The following is a 13,912-nucleotide window of genomic DNA, read 5'->3' as shown; positions in this document are numbered from 1 at the left end:
CCCCATTTTGTTCTGGTTTTGATGTTTTTAAAATCAGAAATGAACAATTTTGATTTAATCTTAAATGCAATTTCAAATAATTTAGTCCTAAACTTTCATGAATGTGGTCTGTCTCCAGTTTTACTAATTCTGCACCTAAACATCATTGAGCTCTATTTCTACCTCTACTGTCTATGATATTTATCTAACAATCTCCCAAACATCAGTCAAACCAGTTGAAATCCATCCAGCCATTTGGTGTCTACATTTTATTTTGGTTAAAATCTCCTGCTTACAAGCCTCTACATTCCTCCACCTTGCGTGCCTGAATTGCAACATTCTTTTGGCTATTTCATCTCAGGTTACAACTTTTCCTGAATCTCTTTATCATGCCCAGCATGCTCTTCCACTCCCTTAAAGCATGCTGATACATTTAATATTATGGTACTGTGTCTTTAAGGAGAAAAATATAGCATCTTCTGTGGACAGATTTTATGTGAAATAACTTGTTGAAAAGTAACAAGTTAAAATGCAGAATCTTACTAAACACCTTGTAAGTTACAGCATTTGTAATCTTCATTATATTTAAAGTTTCACAAGTTTTCTTCATATGGTAGTTGATGTTTTAGGTGATTCCAAATCAGAGGGAAATGGTTAACAAGAAGGATGGGAATAGAGTAAACTTCCAGAAACCCACTGTCTTTACTCTTCAGCATAATGATGTAATCAGCAGTTTTGTGCTCTTTTGAATGTCTTAGAGTAAACAAGTTCCCGATGATATGACATCAAGACCTGTGGCCCAAAAGACCCTCATCAGCTCGCTGTTGTACTTCAACTGTCTTGTACTCCCCAACAGATCAATAAAAATTGTTCTGCATTTTTAGTGTAGCCTTGTATATGTAGCATCTTATATGTACTCTCCAAGTCCTACACAACCAATCCTACAATGATTAATTGTTCATCTCAAACTAGTTGCCATATGTATGTCCAAATTACAAAGTAACATTTCATTTAAATGTTTGTGGATATCCCCTGCCTTCCTTTCAATTGATCATCCATTTTGGCTTTACACTGACCCCCATCAGCTCAACTATTTGCAAATAGTTGGATTTCAGGACTCAAAGAAGTTAGATTGTTATCATATACTATCCAGTTTTGTCCAGAAAGGAAAAAAAAACAAATAGCTAGCTTGAACACACACACCTCTTTGTTTTACTCAACACAATTTGTCCTTCAAAGATCTTGTATTTTAATTGGAAGAAGTACTGTGTATGCGGGTACATAACACCAACAATTAACATTATGCCCTTTTTATAATTGGGTAAGCAGTGATTTTTATGCCTATAGTTGTTGTTCAAAATATTGTTGTAGAATTGTTTCCACTTTCTCCTCTGAGTAATCCTTCACATGGATGTTTGATCCATTCGCTGCTCCTCGAATCATTGCGGAGAGAACTAGAAGGCAAATTGTTTAATAAATCATGTTATATTCTGGAATTTTATTTGCCTGCACTATTAACTTGCCAAGTGTTACAGACTAAATAAAGACTGAGGATCAGTTCTCCATGCACAACACCCAATCTAAGGGTCTATTATTCTTCACAAGAGTTATAAATCAACTTCTCACAAAGAGAGTATAATCTGTTCCAAACAAATAGATACTAGAGAATTGCAAAAGCTGACAGGGACAAACTTAAAACAGATTGTAAGAAGTCAGGGCCAGCTTGTTAGTGTTAGAATGAAGGGTAAGATCGACAGGATTAGAGAACTCTGGTAGAAGAGGAATGTTGAATCTCTAGTCTGGAAAATGGAGGAGGTATATTCAGCTGGAATTAGTCAAGTCCCCTGAGGAGTCCTAGAGATACTGCGTATGCAAGGAAATTAAAAGGTACAAGGGACTTAAGATATCATTATCAGATAAGGTAAAACCGAATTCTAAAAGCTCCTACAATTATATAAGGGCATATTGGGTAGCTAGGAAAATGTCCTTTTAGGGATCACTGTAGTCACCTCTTGTGGAGCCACAGGAGACAGACAATGTCTTAAATAAATTCTTACTATTTGTTTCAACATACGGAAGGACATGGAAGCTAAGGAAGAGAAAATTAATATCCTGAAGCATATTAACATTATGAAGGAGGTGGTGATGGTAGACTTGGAGGTGGATAAATTCCTGGGGCCTGGTAAAGACTTCCATATCTTCATTAGTAATGGACGAGGTACCAAAATACTGGAGGATGACTAATGTTATCCCTTTAAGGACTGTAAGAACATGCCAGGAAACCGCAGGCCAGAGAGCTTCTATCATTGGTGGGAAAATTGCTTGGAGGGTTTCTGAGACATAGGATTAATTTCTATTTGGACTGATGAGGGATAGTGAACATGATTTTGTGCATTGGAGGCTGAGACCAATCATGTGCCACAGGAATCAGTGCTGTCTCTACTGTTGTTTATCATCCACATGAACAATTTGGATTAGGAACTTTGCAGATGGCACCAAAGTGTACGGACAGTAGAGGTGGTTATAAGATTACAACAGGCTCTAGATCAGGCATGGTGAACCTTTTTCAGAGCTAGTGCCCTCATTAGTGATAATAAATTGAGTATCGGGGGCAGAAGTTAGTGTAATTGTAATTACTAAGGAGAAAGTGCTTGGAAAGCTGAAAGGTCTGAAGGTAGATAAGTTATCTGAACCAGATGGATTACATCCAGGGTTCTGAAAGACATAGCCAAAGAGATTGTGGAGGCTCACGACAAAATAGGCCAAAGTCAGTATGGTTTCCTCAAGGGAAAACATTCCCTGACAAATCTGTTGGAATTCTGAGGAAATTAAAGGCAGGATAGACAAAGGAGAGTCAGTGTACATTGTTTTCTTCGATTTTCAGAAGGCCTTTGACAAGGTGGTATACATGAGGCTGCTTAACAAGATAAGAGTTCATGGTATTACAGGAAATATATAGGTGAGTACCCTGATTTGAAGTGCATGGGGCCAGATTTCAGAATATATGAGGTAGCTTGGGATCACCATGATTTATGTACTACTGGTAAACAGTCTGTCTTGCAATTACATACTTAACAGTAAAACTTATTACGTACTGTTAGTATAATAAAAATATAATGTGTGCAGGAGCAACAAAAGCAGCAACGGGAAAATACTTGAATCAACTGTTGAACAACAAAAACAATGGTAGGCTTTCAGTCTCTACCTGTGATGCCGTGTTTTGATTAAAAGGTTACAGTACACTGTATTTGTATTTTTACATAAAACCTAAAAAAGGTAATGTATAAAAACAATCAGCATTGTAGAATTGTTCTGTGTTAGATTTTCATCAACGATGATTTTGGCTGATGAATTTCTCTAGTGTTTTGTTTATCAGCAGATGCTTTATCTTGAAAATTTTTTTTAATCTTTAGAAATTTAATGTCGTGCTTATTGTTAAATTTCTGCAAATAGCCTGCTGAATATTCACAATTACCTTCAATTTTCAGTCAATTGTGATAGATCTTTGCTTATTACATGATTTGCATATATTCACTCCAATACTGACTCTTTCAAAGCATGATTAAGATCTTCATTTTTTGCTTTATGCAGTGTTTTTCTTGTTTTCAACAACTTCTGTTCATTACATATCTGAGGTTACTTCTCAGAACCATCTTTGGTGTGCAGAGACCTGTGCATTGGTCCGACTGCACTTGGGAATATTGTGAGCAGTTTTGAGCACCTTTATCTGAAAGGTGTACTGGCATTCGAGAGGATCCAGGAGGTTTATGAGAGTTAACATATGAGGAGTGTTTGATAGCCCTGAACCTACACTTGCTCGACTTTAGAAGAATGAGGGTGGGGATCTTTGTGAAACATTGAATACTGAAAAGTCTGGATAGAGTGGATGTGGAAAGCATGTTTTCTGTAGTGGGCAAGTCTAGGACTAGAAGGCACAGGCTCAGAATAGAGGAATGTCCATTTAGAACAGAGATCAGAAAGAATTTCTTTAGCCAGAGGGGGGTGAATCTGTGAAATTTATTGTCACTGACAGCTGTGGAGGCCAAGGCATTGAGTACATTTAAAGCAGATGTGGATAGATTCTTGGTTAGTCAGGGCGTCAGAGGCCATGGGGAGAAGGTAGGAGAATGGGGTTGAGAGGGATAATAAACAGCCATGTTGGAATGGCAGAGCAACTTGATGGGCTGAGTGGCCTAATTAAACCATACAACATAGGAGCAGAACTAGGCGATTCAAGGCTGCTGCGCAATTTCATCATGGCCGATTCATTTCTATCCTAACCCCATTCTCCTGTCTTCTGCCCATAATCTTTCATGCCCTAACTAATCAAGGATCTATCAACCTCTGGCTTAAATACATCCAATTACCTGGCCTCCACGGCCACCTGTGATAACGAATTCCACAGATTTACTACCCTCTGGCTAAAGAAATTCCTCCTTATCTCTGTTCTAAGTGGGCATTGTCTATTTTGAGGCTGTGTCCTCTGGTCTTGGACTCCCCCACCAAAGGAAACATCCTCTCTATGTTGGCCTTTCAACATATGAGAGGTTTCAATGAGATCCCCCCCTTATTCTTCTAAATTCCAATGAGCCTTCAATCACAGCTCGAATGATAATTCCTTTCATTCTTGGAATCACTTCTGTGAACCTCTTTTGGACACTCTCCAATATCAGCACATGCTTTCTTACACAAGGGCCCCAAAAATGCTCACAATACTCCCAAGTAAAGCTTTACCAATGCCTTATAAAGCCTCAGCATTACATCCTTTCTTTTATATTCTAGTCCTCTTAAATGAATGCTAACTCTGCTTTTGCCTTCCTCACCACTGACACAACCTGCAAGAGGTCTCCCAGGTCCCTCAGCACCTCTGATTTCTGAATTTTCTCCCTGCTTAGAAAATAGCCAATGCATGACCATACACTTCCCGACACTGTATTCCATCTGCCAGTTCTTTACTCATTCTCCTGAAGTGTCATAAGTCCTTCTGCAGCCTCTCTGCTTCCTCAACACTACCTGTCCCTCCACCTATCTTCACAGAAATGTAATACTAGAGGATAGGCATTTAAGGTAAGGGGGGGGAGGGGTAAAAGTTTAAAGATGTGCATGGCTTGTTCTATTTTTAAATACAGAGTAGTAGGTGCCTTTAACAGGCTGTCAGGGGTAATGCTGGAAACATACAATAATGGCTTTTCAATATTTACTAAAAATATAGAGAATGGAACTTGTGCAAGCAAAAGAAATTTAGTTTAATTTGGCATCATGTTCAGTACAGATATTGTAGACTGAAGGGCTGTACTATTCTGTATTCTAAGAGGTTCACAAGCATGGTACTGGACTGGAGAGCTTGAGTAATCAGGAGAGATCTGATAGGCTGTAGCCTTTTTCCCTGGGGTATAGGAGGCTGAGGGCTGACCTTACATAAAATCACTAGGAGCATTGATAAAGTGAATGCTCACAGTGATTTTCCCAGAGTAGTCTAAAACTAAGGGATATAGATTTAAGGTGAAAGGGGATTTAAAGGAGACCTGAAGAGCAATTTCCAAAGAGGGTGGTGGTGATGTTGAATAAGCTGCTGGAGGAAGTGGTATATGCAGGTATAATTATTACTTTTAAAAGACATTTGGGCAGATACATGGACAGAAAAGGTTTAGAGGGATAATGGGCCAAACATAGTAAATAGGACTAATCCAGGTAGAAATTGATTGAGAAGGATGAGTGTGCAGAGGGCCAGTTTCCATGCTCTAACTGATTCTAATAAGTACTTCTGGTTGTGCCCTCAAGTGTTTCAAGAAGTTGCCAACGAGCCCTTCTGGTTCCGTGCACTCCTTTTCCACTTCTAGAACTCAGAATTTTATATTAACAGAATGCCACATTATAATGAAAGCTTTGTGGAATTCCTTTCAATTCTGCATACACATTGGAATATGCTGTTTGGTTTTTGTTTCTTGTCTTTTTCTGCTACAATGTGTCACATGTGCATTAATCTGGCACTTGCTTATACATTCTACTAGCCTCTCCTATGTTCTACATATCCAAGTTTTGAGTCATCAGCAAACTTCAACCTCAGATCCAACTCATTAATACATCAAAGCAATGACACCAACAGTCATTTTTGGGGGAACAATACTGTCTACCTTTCCCTGCGATGAAAAATAACTATTATCCTCAATTTTCAACTTTGAGTTTGATTTTTTTTAAACCAATACTGCTTTTCATCCCTTTATTCCATAAGCCAACTGAAGGATTTCATCTGGGTTTTGCCAAACAGCTTACAAAAATCTATATAGATAATTTGGCTAAAATGATTGTTAGGAAATTAGAAGTGTGTGAGACGGGTAAGACAACCACCATGAAAGACTTTAAATTACAATGAAAAACCTGGCTCTTAAATCTAAACAAAGAAACTTGAACAAGGCTTCATTGTGGTTGATTGTAAGAACACTTTGGAAGGCATGATAGTGGACAGGCAATGATCAGTATTTTTAAAAAACGTCTCACAATAATATGTCCTTTAAGGCACAGAAGTTATAGGAATTTGTTTCATTTGTGACAAACAAGGGAAATTCAAAAGGATCAAATTAAAGGAAGAGGCATATAAATTTAACTGTAGACTTAAGGATAGGAAACATTTTTCATTGCTACCATCAGGAAGTAGGTACAGAAGCCTGAAGGCAACACTCAACGATTCAGGAATTGCTTCTCCCCCTCTACCATCCGATTTCTAAATGGACAATGAAATCATGAACATTACTGTACTACATTATTTCTATTTTTGGATTACTTATTTAACTAATATATATATATTATTCAGTTGATTTTCTATTATTATGTATTGCATTGTACTGCTGCCACAAAGACAACAAATTTCACAATCTATGCCGGTGATATTAAACCTGATTTTGACAGGACTAAAATATTGACTTTAAAAAGTCAAGAAAGAATTCAAGACTGGTGAGATACCCGTGACTATGGGCTTTTATCAGTATCTAAAAAGACAAGATGGGGAATGGGGAAATGCCAAAGGAATTAACAATTACTTTAAGTCATCTTCGTTGGAGAAATACAAAACTTCACAGGTTTATTAGAGAATGAAGCGTCCAAACAACTATGCAACTGAGACCCTATTACTTCAGAAAGGAGGGTGAGAGAAACCTATGATTTATAGATCTCATAGCCCTAAATGATTGTTTTGAAAAATGCCAGAATTGATAACAAAAAATCCAACAACATAATACCATGAAAAGAACAGGATTGAGCACAGCCTTCAGGGATTTAAGACAGAAAAAATTGTTTATTCTGTCTGCTGGAGTTCTTTTGAAGATGCAGCAGTAACACAATTAGGAAGGAGAGTAGAAATGTTCTATTCGAATATGCAGAAGCCATTTGAAGAAGTACTGCACAGGAGTTTGATAAACATTTAATGTAAAATTTAAGTCTTAGGCACTTGTCAGTTTCAGGGACCAAATACAAGATATTAGACAAATCTATTTTACAGGGCTGCTTAAAAAATAAACGCTAGCAGAAATTGTTCCAATTTTAACTCAGAACTCTGATTTCAAACGTGAAACCAGAAATGGACAAAATGCCCATTCACATGTCCCACTCCAACATGATATTTTGACGAGTGAAGGCTTCAGGGAGCTTGGATTCAGGGGTACTGGCATGTATTAGTTCCACAGTCCCCTTAAAAAAGTGAAGCAGATAGTCACAGATGCTTAAGCCAAATGTTTTTACTGGTGGGGGTGCTTTACTGCTGCTTGTGTGTGGGAAGGGGAGCTGGGGGGCTTTGGGTTTCTAACATTTAACTGTCATTCTTTCTTTGGGGCACTCTGTTTTTGTGGATGTTTGCAAAGAAAAAGAATTTCAGGACGTACTTCAGGAAGGGTTTCTGCCTGAAACGTTGACTGTACTATTTTCTGTAGATACTGCCTAGCCTGCTGAGTTCCTCCAGCATTTTGTGTGTATTGTTCAGCATGTACATTGTATACATTTCTCTGACATTAAATGTACCTATTGAAATGGGTTTGTACTTCTTGAAAAAATTCAGTTCAACTTACAGTAGCAGAACCTGCAATCCAAATTCTTAAATTTGAACCAAGACAGGGAGCTTCATTTACATATATTATCTGTTGTAATTTTTTCAGAGGAGCTCATTATAAGACTATAAAGGAAGGAGGATATCAAAGTGAACACTTGATACACTTAAGAATAAATTTTAACCTGTGTTTGCATTTTTAAACCAAGTGGAAGGCTCAGACCCTCGGTTTGTTTTAATATTTTCCATTTACTCATACCACAGATACCCACCATACTTTGATGACGGTCGGAACAGGCACAGAATCTTCTTATTCATGGCTACAGCTCTTCCAATTTCATAACCAACACCCAATGATGGTTGAGTGACCTCTGCCACCATGACTGTCAAGGAGAAAGGAGTTTTGTTAGATAATTCAAAACAAAAGCAAAAACTGAATACATTTTACAAAAACAAATCCCTTTTAATAGCTGCTAAGGTATGCAAACAAAGAGGATACATTATATGTTTAGACAGTCAACAGTAGGTGAGCTTTGTGGTAGGATTGTAGATGGCAGAAGTTACAAAGAACAATGTGCTGGACACAGAGGTTTGTGGGGTGGTAGGTAAGGACCCCTTGCCCCTTAAGGGTTCTCCTTAACCCTATCCCTATTATGGCGACAGGAAGATGTGGTGAAGGCGGACGTGCAGGAAATGGAGGAGATGCTGATGAGGATGGCATTGATGGTAGGGGAAAGGAAACCTTGTGTTTTGAAAAGGACATCTCAGATGTTCTGGAATGGAAAGCCTCATCCCAAGAGCAGTTAACGCAGAGATGGAGGAACTGAGGAAATAGAATAGCATTTTTACAAGTGACATGGGGGAAGAGGTATAGTCAAGATAACGGTGAGTCAGTAGGTTTATAAAAGATAAGCAATCAAGAAAAGGGAGGGAGGTGACAGAAATGGACCAAGTAAATTTACAGACAGGGTGAAAATTGGTGGCAAAGTTGATGAAATTGACAAGCTCAGCTTGGATGCAGGAAGCTGCACCAAAGAATCCATTGATGTAGCAGAGAAAGAGTTGAGGTGTGTTACCAGTGTAGGCTTGGAACAAGGACATTCCACGTAGCCAACAAAAAGGCAGGCAGAGCTGGGGCCGATGTGTTTCCCATGGCTATGCCTTGGGTTTGGGGAAAGTGGGAGGAGCCAAAAGAAAACTTACTGATTTATTGAAGGTGAGCATCAGTTCTGCCAGACAGAGGAGGCTTGTGTTGGAGGGGAATTAGTTAGGTCTGTTGTCTAGAAAGAAGCAGGAGTTATAAGGTCTTCCTGACTGAGGGAGAGATGTATATAGGGACTGGACAAGCACTGGATAGGCAATTGATTGTAGTGATCAAAAGCATGTAAAGTGTTGCACTTGCATTTTCAGCATCTGCAGAATCTCTTGTGTTGAAGATAAATAACAGCATTCGGAGGAAGCAAATACATTTAGAGCAGAGGTACACAAATCTAATTTAAAATACAGTAAAACGTGGAAAACAAGGGCGTTAGCAGAGCACTTAAAATAATAAGATTGTGGTGAATCACCAGATTTAAGGAAACCATTGCAACAAATCTATTGAAGCTTTTTGAATTTGTAACTAAGAGAATAGATAAAAGCCAACTGCTGGATCTGGGGTAAAAAATTTTCAGGAATCTTTCAAAATGCTGGTAGATAAAATTACACAAATTGGAGTGCAGGACATTGGGTATAACATACTAGCAGAGAATGAGTATTGGTGAATTAACAAAAAAAAACAGGGATAAATGGGTCACTTTTGGATAGTGTGGCTGTTGAGTCAGTGGGCCCTTGCCATTAATCTATATCAATGCTTTGGATTGGGAGGGGGTCCAGTGTAATGCATAAAAATGCTGATGCTACAAAACTAGCTGGTAGCATGGGCTATGAAGAAGGGTATAGGGAACACAGATTAAGCAAATGGGCAAGGGCACGACAAATAAAATGCACCATTAAAAAAAATTCTATGTCCTTAGGTCATCCCCTTTAAGTAGAAGAATGAAAAATAGTAATAATTTTTTAAATGATGAGAAACAAAAATGCTGCTTTATAGAGGAACCTCGATGCCCTTGCCCATATTCAGATAAAGCAAACAATTAGGAAGGAAAATGGTATGCTGCTTTTGTAATGAAAGATTTGAATGTTTGAGAAGCAATTTTATTCTATTTGTATAGATTCCTAGTGAGAAAGCTTCCAGAATAGTGTATTTCACTTCCCTAAGGAAAGACATATTTGCTGTGGAGGAAGTGCAGCAAATGTTCACCGCACTGATTCCTGGAAAGTGAGTTTGTCTACGAAGAAAGATTTATGCAGGCTGGGTCTATATATTGTAGGTATGAGAATGAGAGATTTTCTGAAAACAAAGTTGTCACGGGGATTGATGTTGTATATTTTACCATTGGTCAGGGCATACGGGATCAATAATCACAAGGGGTTGGACATTGAGATAGAGACAATAAAAAGTCTCCACTGAAGCATAATGAATTTTCAGAATGTTATATGCAATGACAGCTTAGATATATCCAAATATATCCAAGATAATGATTTTTGATATTGAGGCAATAGACACACCAGGTCACTGTGGAAAGGCAACTCTGAGGTAAAGGACTCATTATATATTCTTATATTCCTAACTGGTATCACCACCTTTAGTAATGAAAAGTTAAAACTATACTACAGTCAGCCCTCCTTATCTGCAGAGGATTGGTTCCGGGACGCCCCCACGGATAACAAAAATCGTGGATGCTCAAGTCCCTTATTTAACCTGACTCAGTGCAGTGGACTTTAGGACTCAGTGGAGCTCTGAATCTGCAGTGTTTCTGTTCACGAAAATGATCATGATCACGATTGAAAATGAAGTAGAAATAATAAAGTGATTGGAAAGAGGTGCAACATCATCAGTCATTGGAAAAGCAATAGGCTACAGTCAGTCAATGATTGGAACTATTTTAAAGGATAAACTGAGAAAGGCCCTGCCATGATTAAAGCTACAATTATTACTAAGCAGCGCAGTGGTTTAATTATTGAAATACATACATTTGTAACTGACACTAAATAATACTGGATGTACCTGTTCCGACTTACTTAGTAAAAGAACTTCCTGTTTTTTTTTTCAATCCCAATCCGCGGTAACCTACACACATCTTCCCGTATTTTCCCAATCCGCGGTTGGTTGAATCAGCGCATGCGGAACCCGCAGATAAGGAGGGCCGACTGTACTCTAAACTGCACTATTAGAAGCAGCCTTCATAATGACTAGTTGAGCACATTTTGCAAGTTTGTTTCAATTTTAAGCTATGAGAATAACCTTGCACTATTCGCTCCAAAAGAATGAAGAATTAAACTTGCTGTAAACAGTCCATGGCGATTTATTCTTTTTTTTTAAATATCCAGAGCCTAGCATCCCTGACATACTCACCATCAGCCTCCTGCAGCCATTCCAAATCTCTATCATGGATGCATTTATCTTCAGCTTCCATTCTACCCTCCCCTGTGGGCCAAACAGAGAGTGAGTAAATCCTAAATGATGACACATAGCAGCCCCATCAACAATAGGCCTGGAAAAAGGTCCACGAGACATGCCAGGCAGGAGATGGCCAGTTTAAAGAACAAGGTCAAACAAGAGAAAATCTGCAGATGCTGGAATGCGAGCAACACACACAAGATGCCAGAGCAGGCCAAGCAGCATGCAGGGAAAGAGTACAATCGATGCTTCCAGCCGAAACCTTTCGGCAGGTCACACCTGTCATCATCTCAACAACTGCTGGCTGGAAATAGTCTGTTCTGCTCGAAGCTGCATCTTTTCACTGGAAAACATGAAATTTTACTTCAATGGTTGCTGCCCGACCTGCTGAGTTCATCCAGCTTTTTTGTACGTCTTGAAATTATTTACTTAACCTGCCGGTGTCAATTCAGAGAAAAGGATTCTCAGCCCAAACCCGCTGCACGGCCCCAATCATGATGGGGTTAAGTAACTGCTCTGTTTAACAGGACCTTTCGCATTCAGCTCCGGGTGGCCGACGTGCTCGCTGAAAACTTTCCCGAATCTCTTCAGCTGGCCGATGATTCGGGAGTATATCTCCACATCCTGCCGCCCGCCTCTGATGCTGCCACAGAAGTAAATGCCGACACTCATCGCCGCCACCTCAGACTCTACCCTCTCCACAAGATGGCGGCGGGTCGACGACCTGACGGACAGGGCAACGAATGAGGAAACAGCCAGTGACACTGGGGTAACACAAGCAGCAGGTCGAGAGGATCACGTAAGATCGGTACCATATTATTCCCTTCATCTTTCACGTATTGAAACAAGATGGATTACTCGGGCCAACAGTTCTAAACATTCAAATTCGCGCCCAGAATACCACGCTGAGTTCGCGCACGCGCAGATACTGGCACCATCAGGGTCCGTACGTCCAGGACCGTTGACTGGAATACGCATGCGCTGAGCCGGGTCCGGCGTTGGGAATGCGCATTCTTAGGTTGGGCTCCCCCTTTCTTTCTCCCGAGGCCTCCTGTCCCATGATCTTTTCCCTTCTCCAGCTCGGTATCACTTTCGCCAATCACCTTTCCGGTTCTTGGCTTCATCCCACCCCCTCCTGTCTTCTCCTATCATTTCACATTTCCCCCTCCCCCCACTACTTTCAAATCTCTTACTATCTTTCCTTTCAGTTAGTCCTGACGAAAGGTCTCGGCCCGAAACGTTGACATTGCTTCTCCCTATAGATGCTGCCTGGCCTGCTGTGTTCCACCAGCATTTTGTGTGTGTTCTTAGGTTGGGTTCGTCTAGCAGTCAGTGATCAGAGCAGGAAAACATCTGATGAATAGGCAGAAATCGGAAGCGGCTGAATTGTGTAGGATTAAACCCCATATGTCTGAAGAAAAAGAGAGGGAGAGCAGAGAAACAGGATTTGTGAGGTACAGACACGGTTCCTGGAATCGAAATTGAATTAGGAAATAGAAGTAGACATCTGGCACATCAATCTCATTCCACCATCTCCAATTGATTATCTCAACATCAGTTTCCTAACATCTCCGAATCACTTTGCGTTCACTAGTGTCCTGAAATCTATAGTAATTTCTTTTTCATATATAATCATTTGGACAGTCAAATACATTTGGAGAAAAGATTTGAAAACCACCTTCCTTCTCAGCTCTATAATGGCTAACTCATTGTATTGAGAATGAGCCTTGGACATCCTAGCCAAAACATGTCTAATCAGAAGTACTGTTTATAGCAGAGTCTGGTGTTTTGTTTTTTTTTCCAGTTCCAATGACCGAACTCAGACCTGAAATTAACTCTTTGCTGTCGACTTGCTGATTTCCAGCATTTCCTGACAAGACAATGTAACTTCCAGGTGGTTAGAAGGCTTATGGAAGGCTTGCTTTTATTAGTCGAGGCATTGAGTTCAAAAGCCAGGAGGTTATGTTGCAACTTTATACAACTCTGGTTAAGCCACATCTGGAGAATTCGTGTACTTTTCTGATCGCCCCACTATGGGAAGGATGTTGAAGCTTTGGAGAGGGTGCAAAACAGGTTTACTAGGAAACACAAAATACACTGCAGATGCTGTGGTCAGATCAACATGTACAAAAGCTGGATGAACTCAACAGGTCGGTCTCGGCCCGAAATGTTGACTGCTCATTTCAACGGATGCTGAGTTCCTCCAGCGTGATGCTTTCACCGCAGCATCTGCAGAGTATTTTGTGTTTATGAAACCTGCGGGTGTGGGACTGCGCATGCTCGGAGTGTGGACGCGATTGAAACCGGTAGGTGCGGGACTGCGCATGCTTGGAGTGCGGACGCGATTGAAACCGGTAGGTGCGGGACTGCGCATGCCCAGTGTGGACGCGATTGAA

At 39.9% G+C, this 13,912-nt stretch overlaps 1 protein-coding gene across 1 annotated transcript; it reads right to left on the bottom strand.

Moving 5' to 3' along the window:
* Positions 1-1,221: 1,221 nt before the first annotated feature.
* On the bottom strand, positions 1,222-12,360 carry dnph1 (2'-deoxynucleoside 5'-phosphate N-hydrolase 1). The gene is made up of 5 exons (XM_059982628.1): positions 12,329-12,360; positions 12,047-12,240; positions 11,472-11,543; positions 8,287-8,397; positions 1,222-1,433 (listed from the first exon to the last, which is right to left on the bottom strand). Exons 1-5 carry the CDS (start codon positions 12,343-12,345, stop codon positions 1,321-1,323), a joined length of 507 nt encoding a protein of 168 aa, XP_059838611.1. The 5' UTR covers positions 12,346-12,360; the 3' UTR covers positions 1,222-1,320.
* Between the last annotated feature and the right edge of the window lie 1,552 nt (positions 12,361-13,912).

The sequence above is a fragment of the Hypanus sabinus genome, chromosome 10 (genome assembly GCF_030144855.1).
Source record: "Hypanus sabinus isolate sHypSab1 chromosome 10, sHypSab1.hap1, whole genome shotgun sequence".
NCBI lineage: Eukaryota > Metazoa > Chordata > Chondrichthyes > Myliobatiformes > Dasyatidae > Hypanus > Hypanus sabinus.
Note: the sequence above shows the minus strand (reverse complement) of the source record. Positions and strands in the feature narration are given on the sequence as shown.

Coding starts and splice junctions, on each gene's coding strand:
- dnph1 (XM_059982628.1), bottom strand. Junction 11,544..12,046: donor CCCGGAGCTGAATGCGAAAG/GTCCTGTTAAAC, acceptor TTTGGCCCACAG/GGGAGGGTAGAATGGAAGCT. Junction 8,398..11,471: donor ATGGCTGCAGGAGGCTGATG/GTGAGTATGTCA, acceptor TCTCCTTGACAG/TCATGGTGGCAGAGGTCACT.